General features: G+C 40.7%; 1 protein-coding gene across 1 annotated transcript in view; it reads left to right on the forward strand.

The window, feature by feature from the left end:
- Positions 1-17,960, forward strand: part of LOC117510782 (leukemia inhibitory factor receptor-like) — a 103,115-nt gene extending 85,155 nt beyond the window's left edge. Inside the window, 8 exon segments of the mRNA XM_034170643.1 lie at positions 1-189; positions 2,721-2,903; positions 6,875-6,976; positions 7,108-7,257; positions 7,433-7,570; positions 7,800-7,893; positions 8,095-8,161; positions 13,535-17,960. The exon segment at positions 1-189 is cut by the window's left edge and continues 40 nt beyond it. Coding sequence (XP_034026534.1) covers positions 1-189; positions 2,721-2,903; positions 6,875-6,976; positions 7,108-7,257; positions 7,433-7,570; positions 7,800-7,893; positions 8,095-8,161; positions 13,535-14,215 — 1,604 coding nt within the window. The 3' untranslated portion in view covers positions 14,216-17,960.
- The last annotated feature ends 414 nt before the right edge of the window (positions 17,961-18,374 follow it).

Below are 18,374 nucleotides of genomic sequence, written 5' to 3' on the forward strand. Positions count from 1 at the left end.
ATGAACTGACTCTCTGGAGCCTCAGTGAGAATGTTCAGCACACAGCAACCTTACCTCCAGAAACTTCCACTGTTCCCATCGTCCTGACAGACGTCTCTGCCAGCAGCAGCATCATAGCAAGCGTCACCGCAAAGAATGCCGCTGGAACATCACAGGCTGGAAGTGTAGTCATACCACCACATTTGAACGGTATGTAGGAATGGGAAATATATCAATTTAAGCATGGGATAGAAAAAAATGGCAGAGGGATTTTAGAAAAAGAAAATAACCAGGCAAAAGCACATACTGCGCATAAAGTCACTTTATATTTTAACTGTTGTGCGACTTTGTCCTGAAAGCAGTTATATCAGTCATGTGATCAATACTCTCCAGCAACATTGGTTGCAGAGATATTATGGTAAACATCGTTTTGGGTAGGGATGCACTGATACGATACCAGTATCGGTATCGGTCTGATCCCGTATTCATTTACTCGTATACTTACTTACTTGTAATCATAAAACGTGTCCGATACTCCATGACCCGATTCCACTTTACAGTAGCGTGATGTCAGCCTCTCAATGTCGGATTTTCACGCACACGCTCCAAGATTTCCAGACTAAGTCGAAATACATCCATCAATGCTGTCTATTAATTGGCTGAGAGCCACGTCCATTATGCGGAGAAAATTCACACACCGTAAATAAAAAGTCTTACCTGTTTGTGGAATTCATCATCATGATGATGAATACTTTATTTGAGCAAGTTAAAAACATTTATACATTGCGCACATTCATCTTTGAAAATCCGTACATTACTCAAAGGGAGTAGAATGAAGTAAAACTTATATTTTCTACCCCCTTTCACATGTTTTATTTTCGACTACGTAATCAATATATTTTTTCTGTTTTCCATTATCAATTCAATTGTTATACACTCCATAATATCATCAATAGCCAATGTCATGTTGTCAATCTGTTTTGCATGTAAGTTTTTATCCACATATAATGCCACACCACCTCCATTTTTTTTATTTCTGCTCTGTGCAAACATCTCATAATCTTCTAACATAAAGTTGTTTCATCATTTTTTATCCAAGTTTCTGAAATTGCTAATACATTAAACAAAGTACCCAATTGGTTCAAGTAATCTTTTATCTTTTCAAAATTTGCATGAAGGCTGCGACTATTGAAGTGGACAATTGACAACATCTCAATAGTCATCATCATGTATCATCATACAATCCTGAAGAATAAGCCACATAAAGCCTCCTGAGTTTGGAACAGAACATCTGAAAATACTTTAATTCCTCATGTGGCTGGAAAAAAAAATTTCCTCCGTGACTTTGGCACTTTACACAGCAGTTCCTCCATTAGAACTCCGATCAGGGCTTCAGTGGCAGAGACTGTCAATCAGGTTGGTGAATTTCAGTCCTTGGTGTTGGGTGTTCAGATGTCTCAGTCCACTGCAGGGGTAATCCGTTTGCGGAATCTCTGTGTGCTGCGTTCAGATCATCCGCTCGCTTCCACGAGCTGCTCTTTGCACCAGAAATTGGTTCACTCCGTGCCCCATTCATTAAACGGCTCATTTACCACAGGCAACAGGATATTCTGTCTGAAAGCGAGGAAATTAGCCCATCATCCACATAGGAAAAATAAAATAATGTAAAAATTGTGTCGTGACACCACGCATGTGCGTCACACCGTGTATGCGTAAGCCATGCTCCTCCAATATTACATGTTCCACCTTTTGGGGGGGGGATGGTGGTTTGTATTTGTGTATGTTACCTGTACGTATTTGATTAAAAGTTAAAAAATAGTGTGGAGAGTGAAAGACTGTTTAGCTCAGTGTTCTAGATAAAAACAGAAACAGGCTCACAGCTTCTAATGCAGAGAAGCTGCTTTTCATCAAAACAAATCTGCCCCTCACATTTTCAAAAAAGGCTTTTAGTCCTCACAGACATAAATAAATTTATTGTTATTGATGGATAGTTACAGTTCAGTTATTAGTGTGGCATATTTTGTAGTGCTGAAGTTACATTTAAGTGAGATGTCTGGCAGTGTCATGTTTGTTAAGAAACACACAATTAATGTTAAAGGACAATTTGTTGTAGTCAAAAAAGTGATATGTGATTTAAGTGAAATGTTTGTAAATAAAAACAAAGCTAATGATATTGGTAGCATTTACAGTGAAAAAGTATGGAACAAATTATGAATAAAACATGTTTTCAAAGTCATCATAAAACTGTAACGTATCATTAAGTATTCGTAACGTACTCGGTATCGACGAGTACCCAAATGTATGTACTCGTACTTGTACTCGGTCTGTAAAAAAGTGGTATTGGTGCATCCCTAGTTTTGGGCTCTGTTTTGCTTGATAATCACCTTTGACCAACCTGTTCCAAAAGTTAATGGAGATGATAATCCAAGTCATATTCCCACCAAATTTAGTAAAAATGCCTCCTGCTGTTCTTTATTTTTTTGTTCTCTCTCACACTCTCACTCTCACAGACACACACAGAGGAGTGATTACAATGTCCTACTTGCTGCATGTGTGGAAATGGCACATTTGCTTCATGGCTCATTCAGCCAGATTGTTGGATACCAACAACAGCTGGATGACTTTCTTCTTGATCTTGAAATGATGAAATTATGTGCATTTAGAACAGTCTCCCAGAAAAGATAAAAACAGGAGTCAGAAGAAGACATACAGTTGAGCTGTGTATTTTATGTTTTCTACAGATGTGGAGTCCCTTGCTGTTTCCAGAGCAGTTTTTGTGGATGGAGGTTTTCCTCTGATGTGGCAGAATAATGCCAATGCCAGCGGTTATGTGCTTGAGTGGCTAGATGCCTCCTGCCTACAGGACTGCACTGTGGAGTGGACCAAAGTGGATGCTGGGAAAACTCATATCTCCGTTGAGTCAGGTATGCCCGTGTTGTCAGTTTCTGAAGAAAGAATGCAAGAATTCACCATCACTCACTCACTCATCTTCAACCGCTTTTCCGGGGTTCGGGTTGCGGGGGCAACGGCTCCAGCAGGGGACCCTAGACTTCCCTTTCCCGTGCCACATTGACCACCTCTGACTGGGGATCCCGAGGCGTTCCCAGGCCAGTGTGGAGATATAATCTCTCCACCTAGTCCTGGGTCTTACCAGGGGTCTCCTCCCAGATGGATGTGCCTGGAACACCTCCCTTGGGTGGCGCCCAGGAGGCATCCTTACCAGATGCCCGAACCACCTCAGCTGGCTCCTTTCAACATGAAGGAGCAGCACTCTACGCTGAGCTCCCCACGGATGAATGAACTTCTCACCCTATCTCTAAGGGAGACACCAGCCACCCTCCTGAGGAAGCACGTTTCAGCCTCTTGTACCCGCGATCTAGTTCTTTCGGTCATGACCCAACACTCATGACCATAGGTGAGAGTAGGAACGAAGACTGACCAGTAGATCAAGAGCTTAGCCTTTTGGGTCAGCTCCCTTTTCGTCACAACAGTATGGTAGAGCAAATGCGATACCGCCCCTGCTGCGCCGATTCTCCGGCCAATCTCACGCTCCATTGTCCCCTCATTCATGAACAAGACCCCGAGGTACTTGAACTCCTTCACTTGGGGCAAGGCCGTATTCCCTACCCGGAGAAGGCAATCCATCGGTTTCCTGCTGAGAACCATGGCCTCAGATTTAGAGGTGCTGATCCTCATCCCAGCTGCTTCACACTCAGCTGCAAACTGATCCAGTGAGTGCTGGAGGTCACCGGCCGATGAAGCCAACAGGACCACATCATCTGCAAAAAGCAGTGATGAGACCCTGAGCCCACCAAACTGGAAACCCTCCTCACCGACTACGCCTCGATATCCTGACCATGAATATCACAAACAGGATTGGTGACAAGGCGCAGCCCTTGCGGAGGCCAACCTCCACTGGAAACAAGTCCGACTTACTGCCGAGCACCCAAACACAGCTCTCGTTTTGTGAGTACAGAGATTGGATGGCCCTGAGAAGGGACTCCCTCACTTCATACTCCCGCAGCACCTCCCAAAGTATCTCCCAGGGTACCCGATCATACGCCTTCTCCAAGTCCACAAAACACATGTAGACTGGGTGGGCATACTCCCAGGCACCTTCCAGGATCCTTATGAGAGTAAAGAGTTGGTTGGCTGTTCCACGACCAGGACGGAACCCGCATTGTTCCTCTTCAATCTGAGGTTCGACTATCGGCCGAACCCTCCTTTCCAGCACTCTGGAGTAGACTTTACCAGGGAGGCTGAGTAGTGTGATGCCCCTGTAGTTGGCACACACTCTCTGGTCCCCCTTTTTAAATATGGGTACCACCACCCCAGTTTGCCACTCCTTAGGCACTGTCCCAGACCTCAACACAATGTTGAAGAGATATTTCATCCAAGACAATCCCTCCACACCCAGAGCATTCAGCATTTCTTGACGGATCTCATCAACCCCCAGGGCCTTGCCACTGCAGAGTTGTTTGACTACCTCAGTTACTTCCACCAGGGAAACTGATGAAAATCCTCCATCAGCTCCAGCTCTGCCCCTACTATAGAGGGCGTTCTGGTCTGATGCAGGAGTTCTTCAAAGTGTTACTTCCAGCGCCGGATTACATCCTTAGTTGAGGTCAACAGAGTCCCATCCTTACTGTAGACAGCTTGGATGGTTCCTCGTTTTCCCCTCCTGAGGTGCCTCACGGTCCACCAGAAGCACCTTGCTGCCGACCGCAAGTCCTTCTCCATGGTTGCTCCAAACTCCTCCCGCACCTGCTGCTTTGCCTCCCCCCACAGCAGAGGCTGCTGCCCTTTGGGCCTGTCGGTACCTTGCAACTGCCTCTGGAGTCCTCTGAGATAACATATCCCGGAAGGACTCCTTCTTCAGTTGGACGGCTTCCCTGACCACCGGTGTCCACCACAGTGTTCAAGGGTTGCCAACCCTTGAGGCACCTTAGACCTTCAGGCCACAGCCCCCTGCTGCAGCTTCAGCAATGGAATCTTTGAACATTGCCCATTCTGGTTCAATGCCCCCAGCCTCCACAGGGATGCTAGAGAAGCTCTGCTAGAGGTGTGAGTTGAAGATCTGTCAAACAGTGGGCTCCTCCAGACATTCCCTGTTCACCCGCACTATCCGTTTGGGCTTACCAGGTCTGTCCAAAGTCCTCCCCCACCCTCTGATTCAACTCACCATCAGATGGTGATCAGTTCACATCTCTGCCCCTCTCTTCACCCGAGTGTCCTGAGAATTCACCATTTAATTTATAAAACAAACAAAGAAAACACAACTGAAGCTGAAAGAATTAGTGTGGATGCTTTGATGATTGAAAAATTGGCTGGTATCTTGTTTTATAATGTTGCAAATTAAATATCATAAGGTTTAGTAATGCTGATCAAACAAATCTAAGTTATCAGTTTTAGAAACTAACTTTTAGAAATTGTGATGTACAGTTATCATTTACAGTCCTTTTAGTTTCTAATGCTTGACTAACTGAAAAAAATAAATTGACCAATTCCTCAATTAGGGAATGCTTCCTACTTTTAAGGATATAAATAATTGAATTTGATACTCTGACACATACAGACCAAATCTAGGTCCGAGTCTGCCATGTCCCTTCTGGCAAACCGGAGCTCAAAATTCATGTCTGGCTTTTGAGAAGGTCCTTTTCTACCAAAAAGCTGTGTAATGGGTCATATAACAGACTATGTGCAGTTTTGCAAATAATAGCCATAGAAACCTGTGACTCCTTCAGAGTTGTTGTGAGTGTTTTGGTGGCTTCCCTCACTCACTTCCTTGCACAGTCAGCCAGTTTCTGAGAACTGCCTACTCATGACAAATTTACCATACTGTTTGTATTTCTTAAAGTTTGATGTATATGAAGTTTGACATGTATTCTGTGACTTGGAACTATTCAAGTGTCCATCCCCTGACTTGGCTGTAAAAGTCATTATTACCTCTGCCAAAGAGGTAACAACTCTCACACATACATTTTGCCCATATTTTTTTCCTGTATAAAATATTTTTTGTCCAATAAATTTGGACATTTCATTAAACATTCCAGTGATACAAAATTACTTTATTTGCACTTATTTCTGAACCTATTTTAAATTCTGTGCCTAAAATTCAGGGATGCCAACAGTTCTTACCATGACTGTATAATGCATTTTGCAGCCATGGTTGGCATTGTGAGCATTACTGCTTAAAAGGTATGTACCTGGCTACATTTAGATAGTGAGTGTGGAGTTTACACATTAAAATGGTAAATGGACTGCATTTATATAGCACTTTTCCATCTGAATCAAAAGCTTAAAGTGCTTTACAATAATGCCTTGCATTCACACAGACACATTCACACAGCGATGTTGGGTAGTAAGGTTAGACCTTACTACTTTGAAGCGCCTTGAGGCAGCTTTGATGTGATTTGGCACCATATAAATGAAATAAATTGAATTGATGTCAGGGTGCTGCCATGCCAGGTGCTCACTACACACCAGGAGCACCTTGGGGCTTAAGGGCCTTGCCCAAGGGTCCTTAGCAATATTCCAGAGGCTTGAACCGAGGATCCTCTGGTCTCAAGCTCAACACTTATCCACTAGACCATCACCTCCCCGTTAGGAATGCTGGATCCATCCATACGTTTTCTATACCTACTTACTCAATTAAGGATCACAGGTGGCTGGAGCCTATTCCAGCAGTCATAGGGTAGAAGGCAGGGTACACCCACGACAGGACGCGAGTCCATCACAGGGCAGGAAGACTAGATCTTGAAATATATTTTGTTTTAGAAAAAGAGGCTTGCTTTATGACTTTGACTTTTCTGGATCAGATAGTACAGGTTGCACTGCATATTTAGGAAGGAACTGTTGTATTTGAAAACTGTGTATTCTTCATCTTCTCCAACAGCCCACTTTCAGCCAGGTGTGAGGTATAATTTTTCCCTGTACAGCTGCTCCTTGGAGGCTCCAGAGCTGCTGCAGCGTTGGCAGGGATATATGCAGGAGCTGGGTAAGAAAGACTACATTAACTGAGGTTGTCAAGTCGTACCCTCATTCTTTCTTTGATTTAATGACTGTTGCTTTCAACTTCTGGCATAACTCCCCCCGCTTTTCTTCCTCTTTTTTTTGTGGCACCCACAGTACCTTCCAGTTCTGTCGTGCACTTGTCTGTCAAACAGCAGGGTTCTGATGTTGACCTGACCTGGGAAGAAATCCCTTTGGTCCATAGAAGAGGCTTTGTCTTGGGCTACAACGTTTACATAAGTAATGGCTCCCAACTCGCACTTCTAGGTAAATCTCACAAGAATGTCTCATCTATGAGTGGTTTTAGAAGAAATAATACACAGCTCTGGACTGTGAACTATTTATTGCCGTGATTCTGCAAAAAATATTTGAAAATATGATTTTGTTTCAATCCTTATACTGTTTTCTCTTGTTTCTGTCATTCCTTCTTTTCATTTTCTAGCCAACCTGTCAGTCAAAGGAGACCGAAGCTACACAGTGAAGGGTCTCTCTGAGGGCTCCTATAAATTCACTGTGAAGGCCTATACACCAGCAGGGGAGGACACAGGAGCTACTGCCTCCCTAACTATGGAATCGAACAGTACAGTCATTTGCTCACAATATTTTTGTAGTGACTGCAGTCCTTACAATTTTTTTGTTCATTCAAGATGTTGTGATGGCTTCAATGAGTCTAAGCTTGACTATCATATAACAACAGTTTTACAATTAGTCTTAAGTTATCACTTTTATGTACCCTAAAAATAAGTGCCATTCTGCTGAAATAGTTTGGTATACTTGACATTAATATCTCAGCTGTCTTGTCCTTGCAGCTGACTGGCTGATCCTGGAAGTCCTAACGTCTGTGGGGACCATGACATTATTCCTGGTCTTGATCACCTTTATTTGCTACAAAAAGAGGAAGTGGTGAGACTGACTGACTCCTCTCTTTTGATTGTGTTTCATAAATAATTTATAACGTTTCAAAACAAGTTTTAGTAATTTAAATATTTTCTGACTAAAGCCCAAAGTGGCATTATCTTATTTATGTCACGTCACTTGTTTTTATTGAAAGGTTTGATGGTAATATACGTTGCAGTGTAATGTCTGATTTTTGCTCTACACCAGGGTGAAGAAAGCGTTCTATCCAGACATACCTGAGCCCAAGTTACCTGGTGACTGGTCTCGATCAAAGGTACTGTATTAAGCTAAGCTACAGGCAGACTGTAAGTAACTGAGAGTGATGCAGTTTTTATAATTTTTCCTCTCTACACCACCACAGTGAAGTTGAAATGAAACAGTAAAGATGTTCTTGTAGTAGAGATTGTTAGCATTAATTCAAGTGCTTTAACAAAAACATGGCATTAATCATTGAGGAGTGACGGGCATTTCTATACATTGCATAGTGCCTCCGTTTTCATAGGCTGTAAGTAAAAGGACATACAAAATCCAAGGTAGGCCTGTCGTAATAATTGATATATTGACTTATCAGTTGATATATAAAGATGAACATCGCCATTCATCTGCACATTTGTTGTCACCAAAATTCCAGCGAGTCGCGCTTCTTCTTTTGTTGCTCTCAGCCTGCTGTCTCCAGGAGGAGGGGCTGTGAGCTCAGCTCCCTCAGTGTGCGAGGTGCTCTCCCTATACACACACACACACAATGCTGCAGTAAACAGCCAGCCGAGTCAACTGCAGAAACTTTTGAAGTCAGAAAGTTTTGAAGAGTACATGGACTTGGTTCCAGAGCTTAATTCCACAGCTCCGATGTGGGCCCATTTTAGACTTAAGTCCAATGAGGGAGGAGAACCCAAAGAGAACTAAGCCAGTGTGTCGACTTTGGGTGAAAACAGTGGCAACGAAAACTGAAAATACAAGCAACCTGAAAATGCACCTCTAAATATCACCATCCCATCTAGTTTACCCAACTGTGAACAAAAACTGCAGATGGACTTGGAGAGACCCCCCTCCCCCGCCCCAAGAGTTTGTTATTGAGGATGCATTTGCCTGACAGTGCAAATATAAACAAGGCAGCACAAAATGTCACAATCAGTGTTACTCATTTTATTATTAAAGATATGCAGCCGTTCAACAGAGCTGAAAAGACAGTGTTTGAAAGGATGGACTTGCATTATTAAGCCTCGGTCTCACCGAATAATGAAGGCTGAAGAAGGAGCCACGCATGGGTGTGGGGTGATTATTTGAAGAATGACCCACGTTTTGATCTATCACGTATCCACTATGAAGGTGCCACTATGTGCCTCTCTGTACCCCACATGTGCCGTGTAGCAGCCTCTAGTGAGCCACAACCGACCTGTCATTACAGCCTCGAATGGCTCGCATCAGCCACACTAAGCCACGTAGTGCCATGATAGCGCCATGATAGTGCCATGATAACGCCATGTTGGCGCACGTTTAGGCATGAGTTTGGTCCAAACCTCCAGCCCTCCCACACCTGGTCCCTTCAAAGTGTGGGTTTTCAATTCACAGATTCACAGCAGCATTTAAAGATGTCCCTTCTTTTTTTTCTTTTTTTTTTACGCAGTCCAAAAATAGACACTCCAGCACAGTTCCGCAGTTGTGCGCTGTGCACCAGGCTGCTGTCCACCTGTAATGCACCAGACCAGCTAGACCCAAACCACGGGTTCCTGGAGAGCCGCCTCTATGCTCCTCGCTGGCTCTGCGGCTCTCTGGCTTTTCTTCTGCGCTTTAAACACACAAAACTTTATGTTTGTCCGTTTATTTCTGCAAAATCGCTCTTTTGCGCGCGCGCTGCTGTTGTCCTTTCATGGACACCTGCCTCTGTGCTCTTTCTAAGTGGCTTCCTTTCCATCCGTGGCTTGCTGGCTTTATTTTTTCCTTGGCTTTAAACAAAATCATTTTTACAACATGAATCCACTTTTAACTTTGTGTTCGTCCGTTTATTTCTGCAAATCGCTCTTTTGTGTGCGCGCTGCTGTTGTCCGTTCATGGACAGCCACCTCTGTGCCCTTTCTAAGTGGCTTCCTTCCTTTCCATCCGTGGCTTGCTGGCTTTATTTTTTCCTTGGCTTTAAACACAATCATTTTTACAACGTGAATCCACTTTTAACTTTGTGTTCGTCCGTTTATTTCTGCAAAAGCGCTGTTTTGCGCGTGGTGCCGTTCTGCATACAGAATGAGGTGCTGTTTTATTATATACACCTGTGGATCATTTTCCAAAAAAAAAAAAAAAAAAAAAAAAATATATATATATATATATATATATATATATATATATATATATATATATATATTTCTTTATTTCTTCCACAGCTTACAAGTTATCATGATACAACTTTTAACTTTGTGTTATGTCTTCAAAATCGGTCTTTTTCGCGCTCTCCACCTGTGTTGCCGCACAGCTCCTGCTGTTAGCGGCTCCACTGGAGTTATTATCTTCCATGGCTTTAAACACACATCCACTTTCACGCAGTCACCTAAATTTTAACTTTGTGTTTGTCCAATATTGACTGACATATCACTCTTTTGTGAGCTGGCATTCTGCCTAAATGCTCGTTTGAAGCGTGATGATGAGTCACTGCGTCAGTGCGCACACACAGCGTTGCTCATGTGATCCATTAATTCCAGAAGTGATTAAAGGTGTTTTCAGCATCCAAGGTTTGACAGAAAATTATTAATCCGCTACAAAATATTTTATATAGAGTCCAGCGCACAGAGCAGGTGGAATTGTATGCGCAAGACAGCCGCTCCAAAAATAGCCTCTCAAGTCCTGCCTCAGTGCGCACACACAGCGGAGCTCCTGTGATCCATTAACAAGATATTAAATCAACATAACTTTAACATACAACAGACATCAACATACAGACGTACTTTTACAGCAAGGAACTGTTTTATCAAGCTATAAAAAACATTAAAAATAATTACCTTAAGCTGTTCAAAATACATCCCACATGGAGCAGGAAAGAGAAGAAAAAAAAGCGTCCACATGAAACAGTCAGCTGATTCTAGAAGAGGTGTTTTCAGCATCCAAGGTTTGGCAGAAAATGATTAATCCACTACAAAATAATTATTTTATATAGAGTCCAGCTCACAGAGTAGGTGGAATTGTGTGCAAGAGGAGAGCTGTTCCAAAAATAGCCTCTCAGGTCCTGCGAAGGTGCCAGGCCAACGGATAATGGACTTTTTGCAGACTCGTAAGCACCACGCAAATGCCTCTAAGCCGTTGCAGTAACTCAAACACAAACTGCGCCACGCTGTTGTTGCTAAATTTTGAACATCTTGAAATTAGCTTCAGAGAGGAGCCTCGTTAACTGAAGATAACGCCTCTAAGAACCACTCTGAGCCACTATACTGCCACGATAGCTCACGAAACAAAAAAAAAAACAGGGTGCGTGGCTCCTTCTTCAATCCTTCTTCACTCGGTGGGACCGAGGCTTTATACTGTATCATTATGTCAGTGGCAGGGTGGCTTTGAACCAGGATCCTTACGTACTGGACACAAGCACACAAACCGCTTGGCCACCATCCCTGTTGTGGAATTATGTATACAAATGTGGTGGGCACAGTTCCGCTAATCCGCTAACCGCTAATTATCGAAGATAATGTTTTCATTATCGGATTAGCTTTTCAGATAACTTTGAAAACTATTATCGGACTAATTATCTTGCAATAAGTTTTGGTCCGATAATTTTTAGACCACTAAGGTATTTTTGCAGACGTGGTAAACAAAGCTTAATAGTTACAAACATTTATGAAACCTAAAATCAGTTGAGTACTTACCTGCTAAATTTTTTGTAGTAGATGCCCAGTTCTATCTTCCGTAAACAGAGGAGAGCTGATTGACCCCATACTGATACGCTGGCAATATCACCCAAGTCATCCAGAGGCATACAGTTTTAACTTATGGTTAAAATTTTAACCAAACTAATTTCGGACAAGTTATTTAAATTAACGTCACGTCTGAAGTTTTGTAAAGTGAAACTATCAGATATATGTTTTAGTTTTAAAGTAATGCACTCATTTTGAAGGTTTTAGTGTGGAGATGCTGTGCCCAGCAGTGTATTATGGGTAATGTCAATACATTCACGACAGAAGAAGTGCATTTGAGACTCTCTGATCAGGCTCCACACGGACAACAGCATTAAACGCTTCGTATATTGTGCCTAAAACTCTTGCAAATATATTCTCTGGGTTTATAGACATTGTTATTGTGTTTGTTTTATGTAAAAATGCCAGACGAAGCTCAGGTTGCTTCTCATTATTTTCAATTGGAATCATTGCAATCGATTCCTGTTTGCTCTTTAGAATCCTGCTTATGTCAAACACTGTCTGTCGTCTTTGTTCCAGAGTAATATATAAGATGCCTGAAATTCAGTTTGCGTTTATTAAATTCCAAGCATCTTAAATGTAGCAGACACGGATTATCTGGAATTTTGTTTTGGCAAGTTTTAATGGTCTCTACTGCCATCTACTGGCCAGTAGTGTTCATTGCAGTATTCGCCCGGCACCAGTAGATCATGACAGTGTTGTATTTATTTTGACACCGGTTATATCTGACAATTATCTAATTACAACTTGTTTTTTGTTTTGTTTTGTTTTTTTAATGCCTTTTTTTTACAAATAAAAAAATGACATATTTTACAAAAGCACATTTATCTTTAAACACCAACACATGACACACCTCACATTAATGTTTTGGTTTACATAGAATGACGGAGTCAACCAGTCAGTGTTAGCGGAGGCACATTTTACCTATAATCCCTTTCACATTTGTCTGTGTTTGTTACAAAACTTCAGAATTAGTGCATTATTCAACATTAAAAGATATATTTTATATTTTAACTTTGTACAAATGACAGAATTGACATTAATGGAGTTATTCTATCAGTATTAATTTTATTTATAAACCAAACCATAAGTCAGCACTGCTTTATTTTCCAAGACCTCCACCTCACGGCAACACTGTTGTTGAGTAGAGTGTTGAGCTTTGCTGCTCCTCTTAACTGCTTCTCTGCTGGAAGTTATGTAGTAAACAGGAGCTTCCAGCAGTGGGCAAGATGCCCAAAGACAGAAGTGCTGACTCATTGTTTGGGTCTGTCTGTGGTTGCCTTTGATGCTACAAGAAGCGATCGTGGTGTTAAAATTCAAAATCAGCTTGTTACTAGTTGCAAGTGTACCGGAGACAGTACTGGAAGTTATTGGTTATCTGTAGCTTCCAATAATTTTTTTGGGTGGTTCATCGGTTTAGCTTTATAAAAGATAACTTTTCAGTTAGCTGATTATCTGTTATCGAAGCTAATTTTTTGGTTAGCTTGAAAGTTTGCAATATGTAGAAGCACATCCTGATGGTTTTATTTCAGCTCCATTATGGTTGTTTGCAGACACATAATTACAAAAATCACAGTACAGTTACTTGTGGACTTGATTCTATTCAAGCTATATTAATAAACCCATTGTGTTCAGAGTTTAATCTTTTGTTTGTTAGTAGTCCGTAAATACAACAATATCTGAAAAGACTAATGGTTTTTGTCACTAAAATGGTGTGGATTCAGTGAAGTGCCTACAGAAATAATTTATGTGTCTTTCAGGGACCGCTGGATGTGAAGCCGTCGCCCCACAGTATGGTTCATATTGTAGAAAAGCCAGAGTGGGATTCTAGTAAAGAAGTGCTTGTCGCTATTCCTGAGGAAGACGAGGATGAAGAAGGACAGGGGAGAGGAAATGAGCCAGTTGATATGGATGAGCCAACGTCGCTACGCTACTACAACCATGTTGTAGATGAGCGGCCCATCAGGCCACGTTTCCCAGATTCATCAGTTTCTTCAGCTTCCTCTTTAGATTCAGCACGTACTGATGTGACATACACCGGAATACAGACATCGGGGTCATCTTTGGTCTTCCAGCTCGATTCCCAGGACTCCGGTGGTGCTGACCAAATTCAAACTGATTCTGCTGTCAACTCGAAAGGTGGCGGAGGAGGTTACAAGCCCCAGATGCAATCTGGTGACCAGTGCCTAGCTCCACCCCAGTGTTTACCAGAGCCCCAGGCTGCTGGGGGCTATCAGCCCCAGAGCTCCTGGCACTTGGACTCCCCTGTGGAGATGGCAGAAAGTGGAGGTCTGGCATCTTGTCTGGGATCTCCCACATCTATAGCTTCCACTCAGTTTCTCCTTCCTGATGGCAAATCTGAGGAACATGCAGAGAAATGTCAAGTGTCCTCATCTGCAGCAAATTGGTTCACCAATTTGCTGACATCATCAAAACCATGATATCACATCACACCACTAGCTTTTTGCTGTAGGACTGCAAATCCTGCATAAAACTTCAGATTCAGGCAGGCATCAGCATTACCTGCTACAGTATGTAGGAATAGTACATTCTTAGCTAATTGCTCTCAGACAACAGATTCAGAAAGCTGTCTGTTGTTGACATACAGATCATCTCATCACCCTCTGGCAACCTGATGCCTCCTTTGTGTGTGCCGTGAGCCTTTAGCAATGCCACATAATTTATTTCTGCATAACAAGTTTAGGCTTGTTTAGGCATTTCATTTCTGTGAATGTACCGACACTACAGAAGAAAACTGAAAGCAAGACAGTTTCAAAATAAGACATTAAATACAAAAATCTGCAAGACTACAAAAGGGCAGTGACTGTATATAAGATGGCTGTATGATTTAAACATTTTAAAAGATCATATATCTTCTACTGTTCTGCCACTGGGATGATTTAGCTTTGTTGAGAAGAGCCTACACTACAGTATTTTATGACAGACTAGTGAATGGACAATATGCATATTGCTGTAATTGCTGCAATGCCAGTTGTGTAAAGGTGATGACTGCCTGGAACGGTTTCAAGAGTAGCTACCACCCTTAGCAAATTGAACTTCCAGCTAGCTGTTACCTGATGGATACATTTGTGAATGAGAAAATTGTATTTTTACACAGATGCAGCAGTGGTGCTTTTGCTAGTAGCCTGGAATTACCAGAATAATTATCCCAGTGGATAACACAATTGTATAAGCTAGAACATGGATACAAATTAATGCAGGTTAATGTGTCTGCACACCTTTATGTTACTTATGTGTTTTTGCTGTTTTGTGTTTATTAAGTAGCAGTTTATAAGAAAGATTTCATAGTCAGGCTGGTGTCTTTTTCATCAGTTGCATATGTGTAGTGCATCATTTTTCAGTGACATTTCAGGAATTTCCCTCCATGTTTATGTGTCCTAAATCAACAATACCGGTAATAGTTTTCAGTAACGCAGTTCAGCAGTGTAGTTCACAAATATTGCACAGGACATACACTTAAATATTGTTGATTTTATTTTTTAAACCTACTATTTACTCTTTAAAATGGCTGCGTTATTGTGTTAATCTTCCTCAAAGTTCACTGGGTTTCTGTCTCTTCATGTAGAAACCAATGTGATCAGCAGCATATTGGTCTGAAATATTTCCTGTTACATCTCTGTGATCTACATCACAGAATTCTATATCTGCAGTCTGGCTTGATCAGCTGAGATGGACTGCATTCTGGGTGACACACGTGAAAAAGGGCTGTGGTAAACAGATTTTTTTTTCTCCCACTTAATAGCAATAGGCACAGAAACAATTTTTGTTTTTTAAGAGACATGAAAATGATTTGTTTTCAGGAAGCATCACCTCAGTGTTTATGGCCGATTAATGAGTACAAACTTTAATATATATTTTTAAGACACTTGGTGACAAGCTGCTTGAAAGGTCTACAATGTGACACATGGTATTTTTAATCAAATTTAGTGAAGTACTGATATTGCTGGTTTTCTTGTTTTCTAACTGTCATGATATTATAGCATGTGTGGCAGTGAAATATTATGTTCTTTAATTGCTTTCTTTTGTAAGACCAGGACATGACAGATTACACATTAGATGTAGATTTGCTGTGCTTTAAAGATTATTTTTTCCATTTGTGTCTTCACTACATCTGATCTGTTACAAAAATGTGACTTTTTATCTTTCATCAAAAATCTTTTGTGAATCCCAGTTCTTCTGATAGAAAATGGACTAAAAGGGAAAGATAGTTATATATAAAAAAAGTTGTTGCTGAGGGTATTGTCACAACAGATTTTAGAAATGGCCCTTTAAATACTGGTTACTTTTTGGCATCTTCATAATGGTGCCAAATATGGGTGACATATTACCCAAGAATCCCCAGATTGTCCATTTGCACTTATTGTATCGGATGTGCATGGCTGATCCAGTGGTAATTGAATTTTATGTTATTTGTATTATGTAATATTGGGCCTTGGGTTGTTGTGGTGGCAGCCTTTTGCCTGATGTGTGACTGGGCCTCCAGTTGACAAGCTTCAAGTAAAACTACTGTGACTTTAATGATGATGTAGAGAACACTAACTATAACGGAAGGCTACACTAATAAATAGTACAGTACCATAAAATCACCCATTGGAAGTTTTAACACTTACATTTTTTTAATCAAAGTGTTTAATAATTTACATTTTTAACATCAAACACAAATAAACTTTGTTGAAGTGAAAGCAGATCTCAACAAACTGATTGTGGTTGAATTAGAGACACAAAACCCAAAGTGACTGATTAAACAAGTACTCGCCCCCTTTGAGTCACTTTGATAGAAATGACAGCTTTTAGTCTGTAGGGATATCTTTGTCAGCTTTTCACTTGTGGAAACTGCAAATTTTCCCTCATCCTTTGATTGTATAAGTGTTTTTTTGGAGGGGGGGTTCCCAGCCACAAATTTTCAATTGACTTGATCTCTGAATTGTAATGTGGTCACTTCATGCTAATTAGTAAAAAGTAAGTCCCTTCAGCTGCTCCCTTGTTTGCATTTGGGGTCACCACAGCAAATCTGTGGAGGGTCTGCCTGGTGAATTGGCACGTTTTGGAAAAATGTGGCAGAGGTGGGGTTTGAACAAGGAACCTTAAGCACTGACACCAAGTGCAATAGCCACTTGGCCATCATCCCTGCTATTTTCTCCTAATTAATAATTGATTGTTTTTAAGCTCTTTGTCTACAGGGTTGGCTGTATACCCAAGCTCAGTCTTCAAATTTCCATTTCAAGTAACTGTTTGTATGGTAAATGCCATTGGCCAGTGATCATTTTAAAGGGAATGATTTCTACTGCAATCATTTAATTTTAAACTTTTTAATCATTTGGATCTTTGAACAGCTGTTTCCCCCCCACATTTGACATTTATGCGCATTTTTGTTTAAATGATTAAACACTGGTTTTAAAAAAAATTCCAAAGGTGTAACACTTTTACATGCACTGTGACAGGCAAATAGTCCACTTTGACTACTACAGTAAATGTGTCCCCTCTTGGTTTCTGAAGTAACATGCAACAGTTATCTGTATTGAAATTTCTTAATGAAACTGTTGAAAGTATGTCAAAAGCAATTGTATAAAGCTTGCACCAGGAGAACATCAGTAAGGGTTTAGAAACCATTTGTGTTAATGATCACATGAAGGCAGTGGAAAGAAGTGGATGAGGTTTGGGGTATTTAAACTTTGCTGCCGGTTGTTTTCCTTCAGAGCCTGCTTTCTCAAGTAAGCAGAGCTTTGGAGACTTACAAACACTATGTGTGACATCCTTTTATGTTGATTTCATCAACAAACTGGCACCATTTTTTGTCTGTTTCTGTACAATTAACTGGATATAAAGCTTACTGTCTAATCTATTGTCTAATTTTTGTTCATACCATAAGACTATAGTGTGTTATGGTGGAAATGGTATTTTGTTTATTACATAGATTATCTACCTTGACAAAAATAGAAAATGAAAAATATATATGTAGAAAATTGTTGATAGTACATTTACAGTTGTGATCATATTTTGTGACGTGAATCTGCTTTGCAGTGTAGCTTTGTTGGGCCAGTATGCAGTGCTCCCTATGCAGAACATAAGTAAAATTTTGGAAGTGCAATTATTCATTTATTTTTATATGTCTCTATTTCCAGTCTACATATGTAAATAGCACATATCTATAATGTATTAAAATATTATGAAAAATATATTTTAAAAAAATGCAGCAGGGTACACTCAATGATTTACACATTTGTTTTGGTTTTCTAGCCCTACATGGTGTTGCATGTTGTAAAAATTACGATATTACTGTAATGCAGAAGCTACAAAAAAGTTTTTATGTTTGCCTGCAACTTTGACACTAACATTGATACAGTAAATGTGCATGATAATATACTGTATGCGAAATATTCTATTAAAAAAACTGCCGTTGCTGACAATACGTTGAAACTTGTGATGTTTTGAAGAATGCTATGAGACTGCTTCTGAATGAATAAAATGGTAACAAATGTAAACACTAATTGCTGAAGTGTTACGTTTAAAGGTAATAAAGTTACAAGTATTCATGTATCTGCTTGTCTTAATCACTTTTTCCACTTGGGTAGTACGTTT

Source organism: Thalassophryne amazonica, chromosome 5 (genome assembly GCF_902500255.1).
Source record: "Thalassophryne amazonica chromosome 5, fThaAma1.1, whole genome shotgun sequence".
Classification (NCBI taxonomy): domain Eukaryota; kingdom Metazoa; phylum Chordata; class Actinopteri; order Batrachoidiformes; family Batrachoididae; genus Thalassophryne; species Thalassophryne amazonica.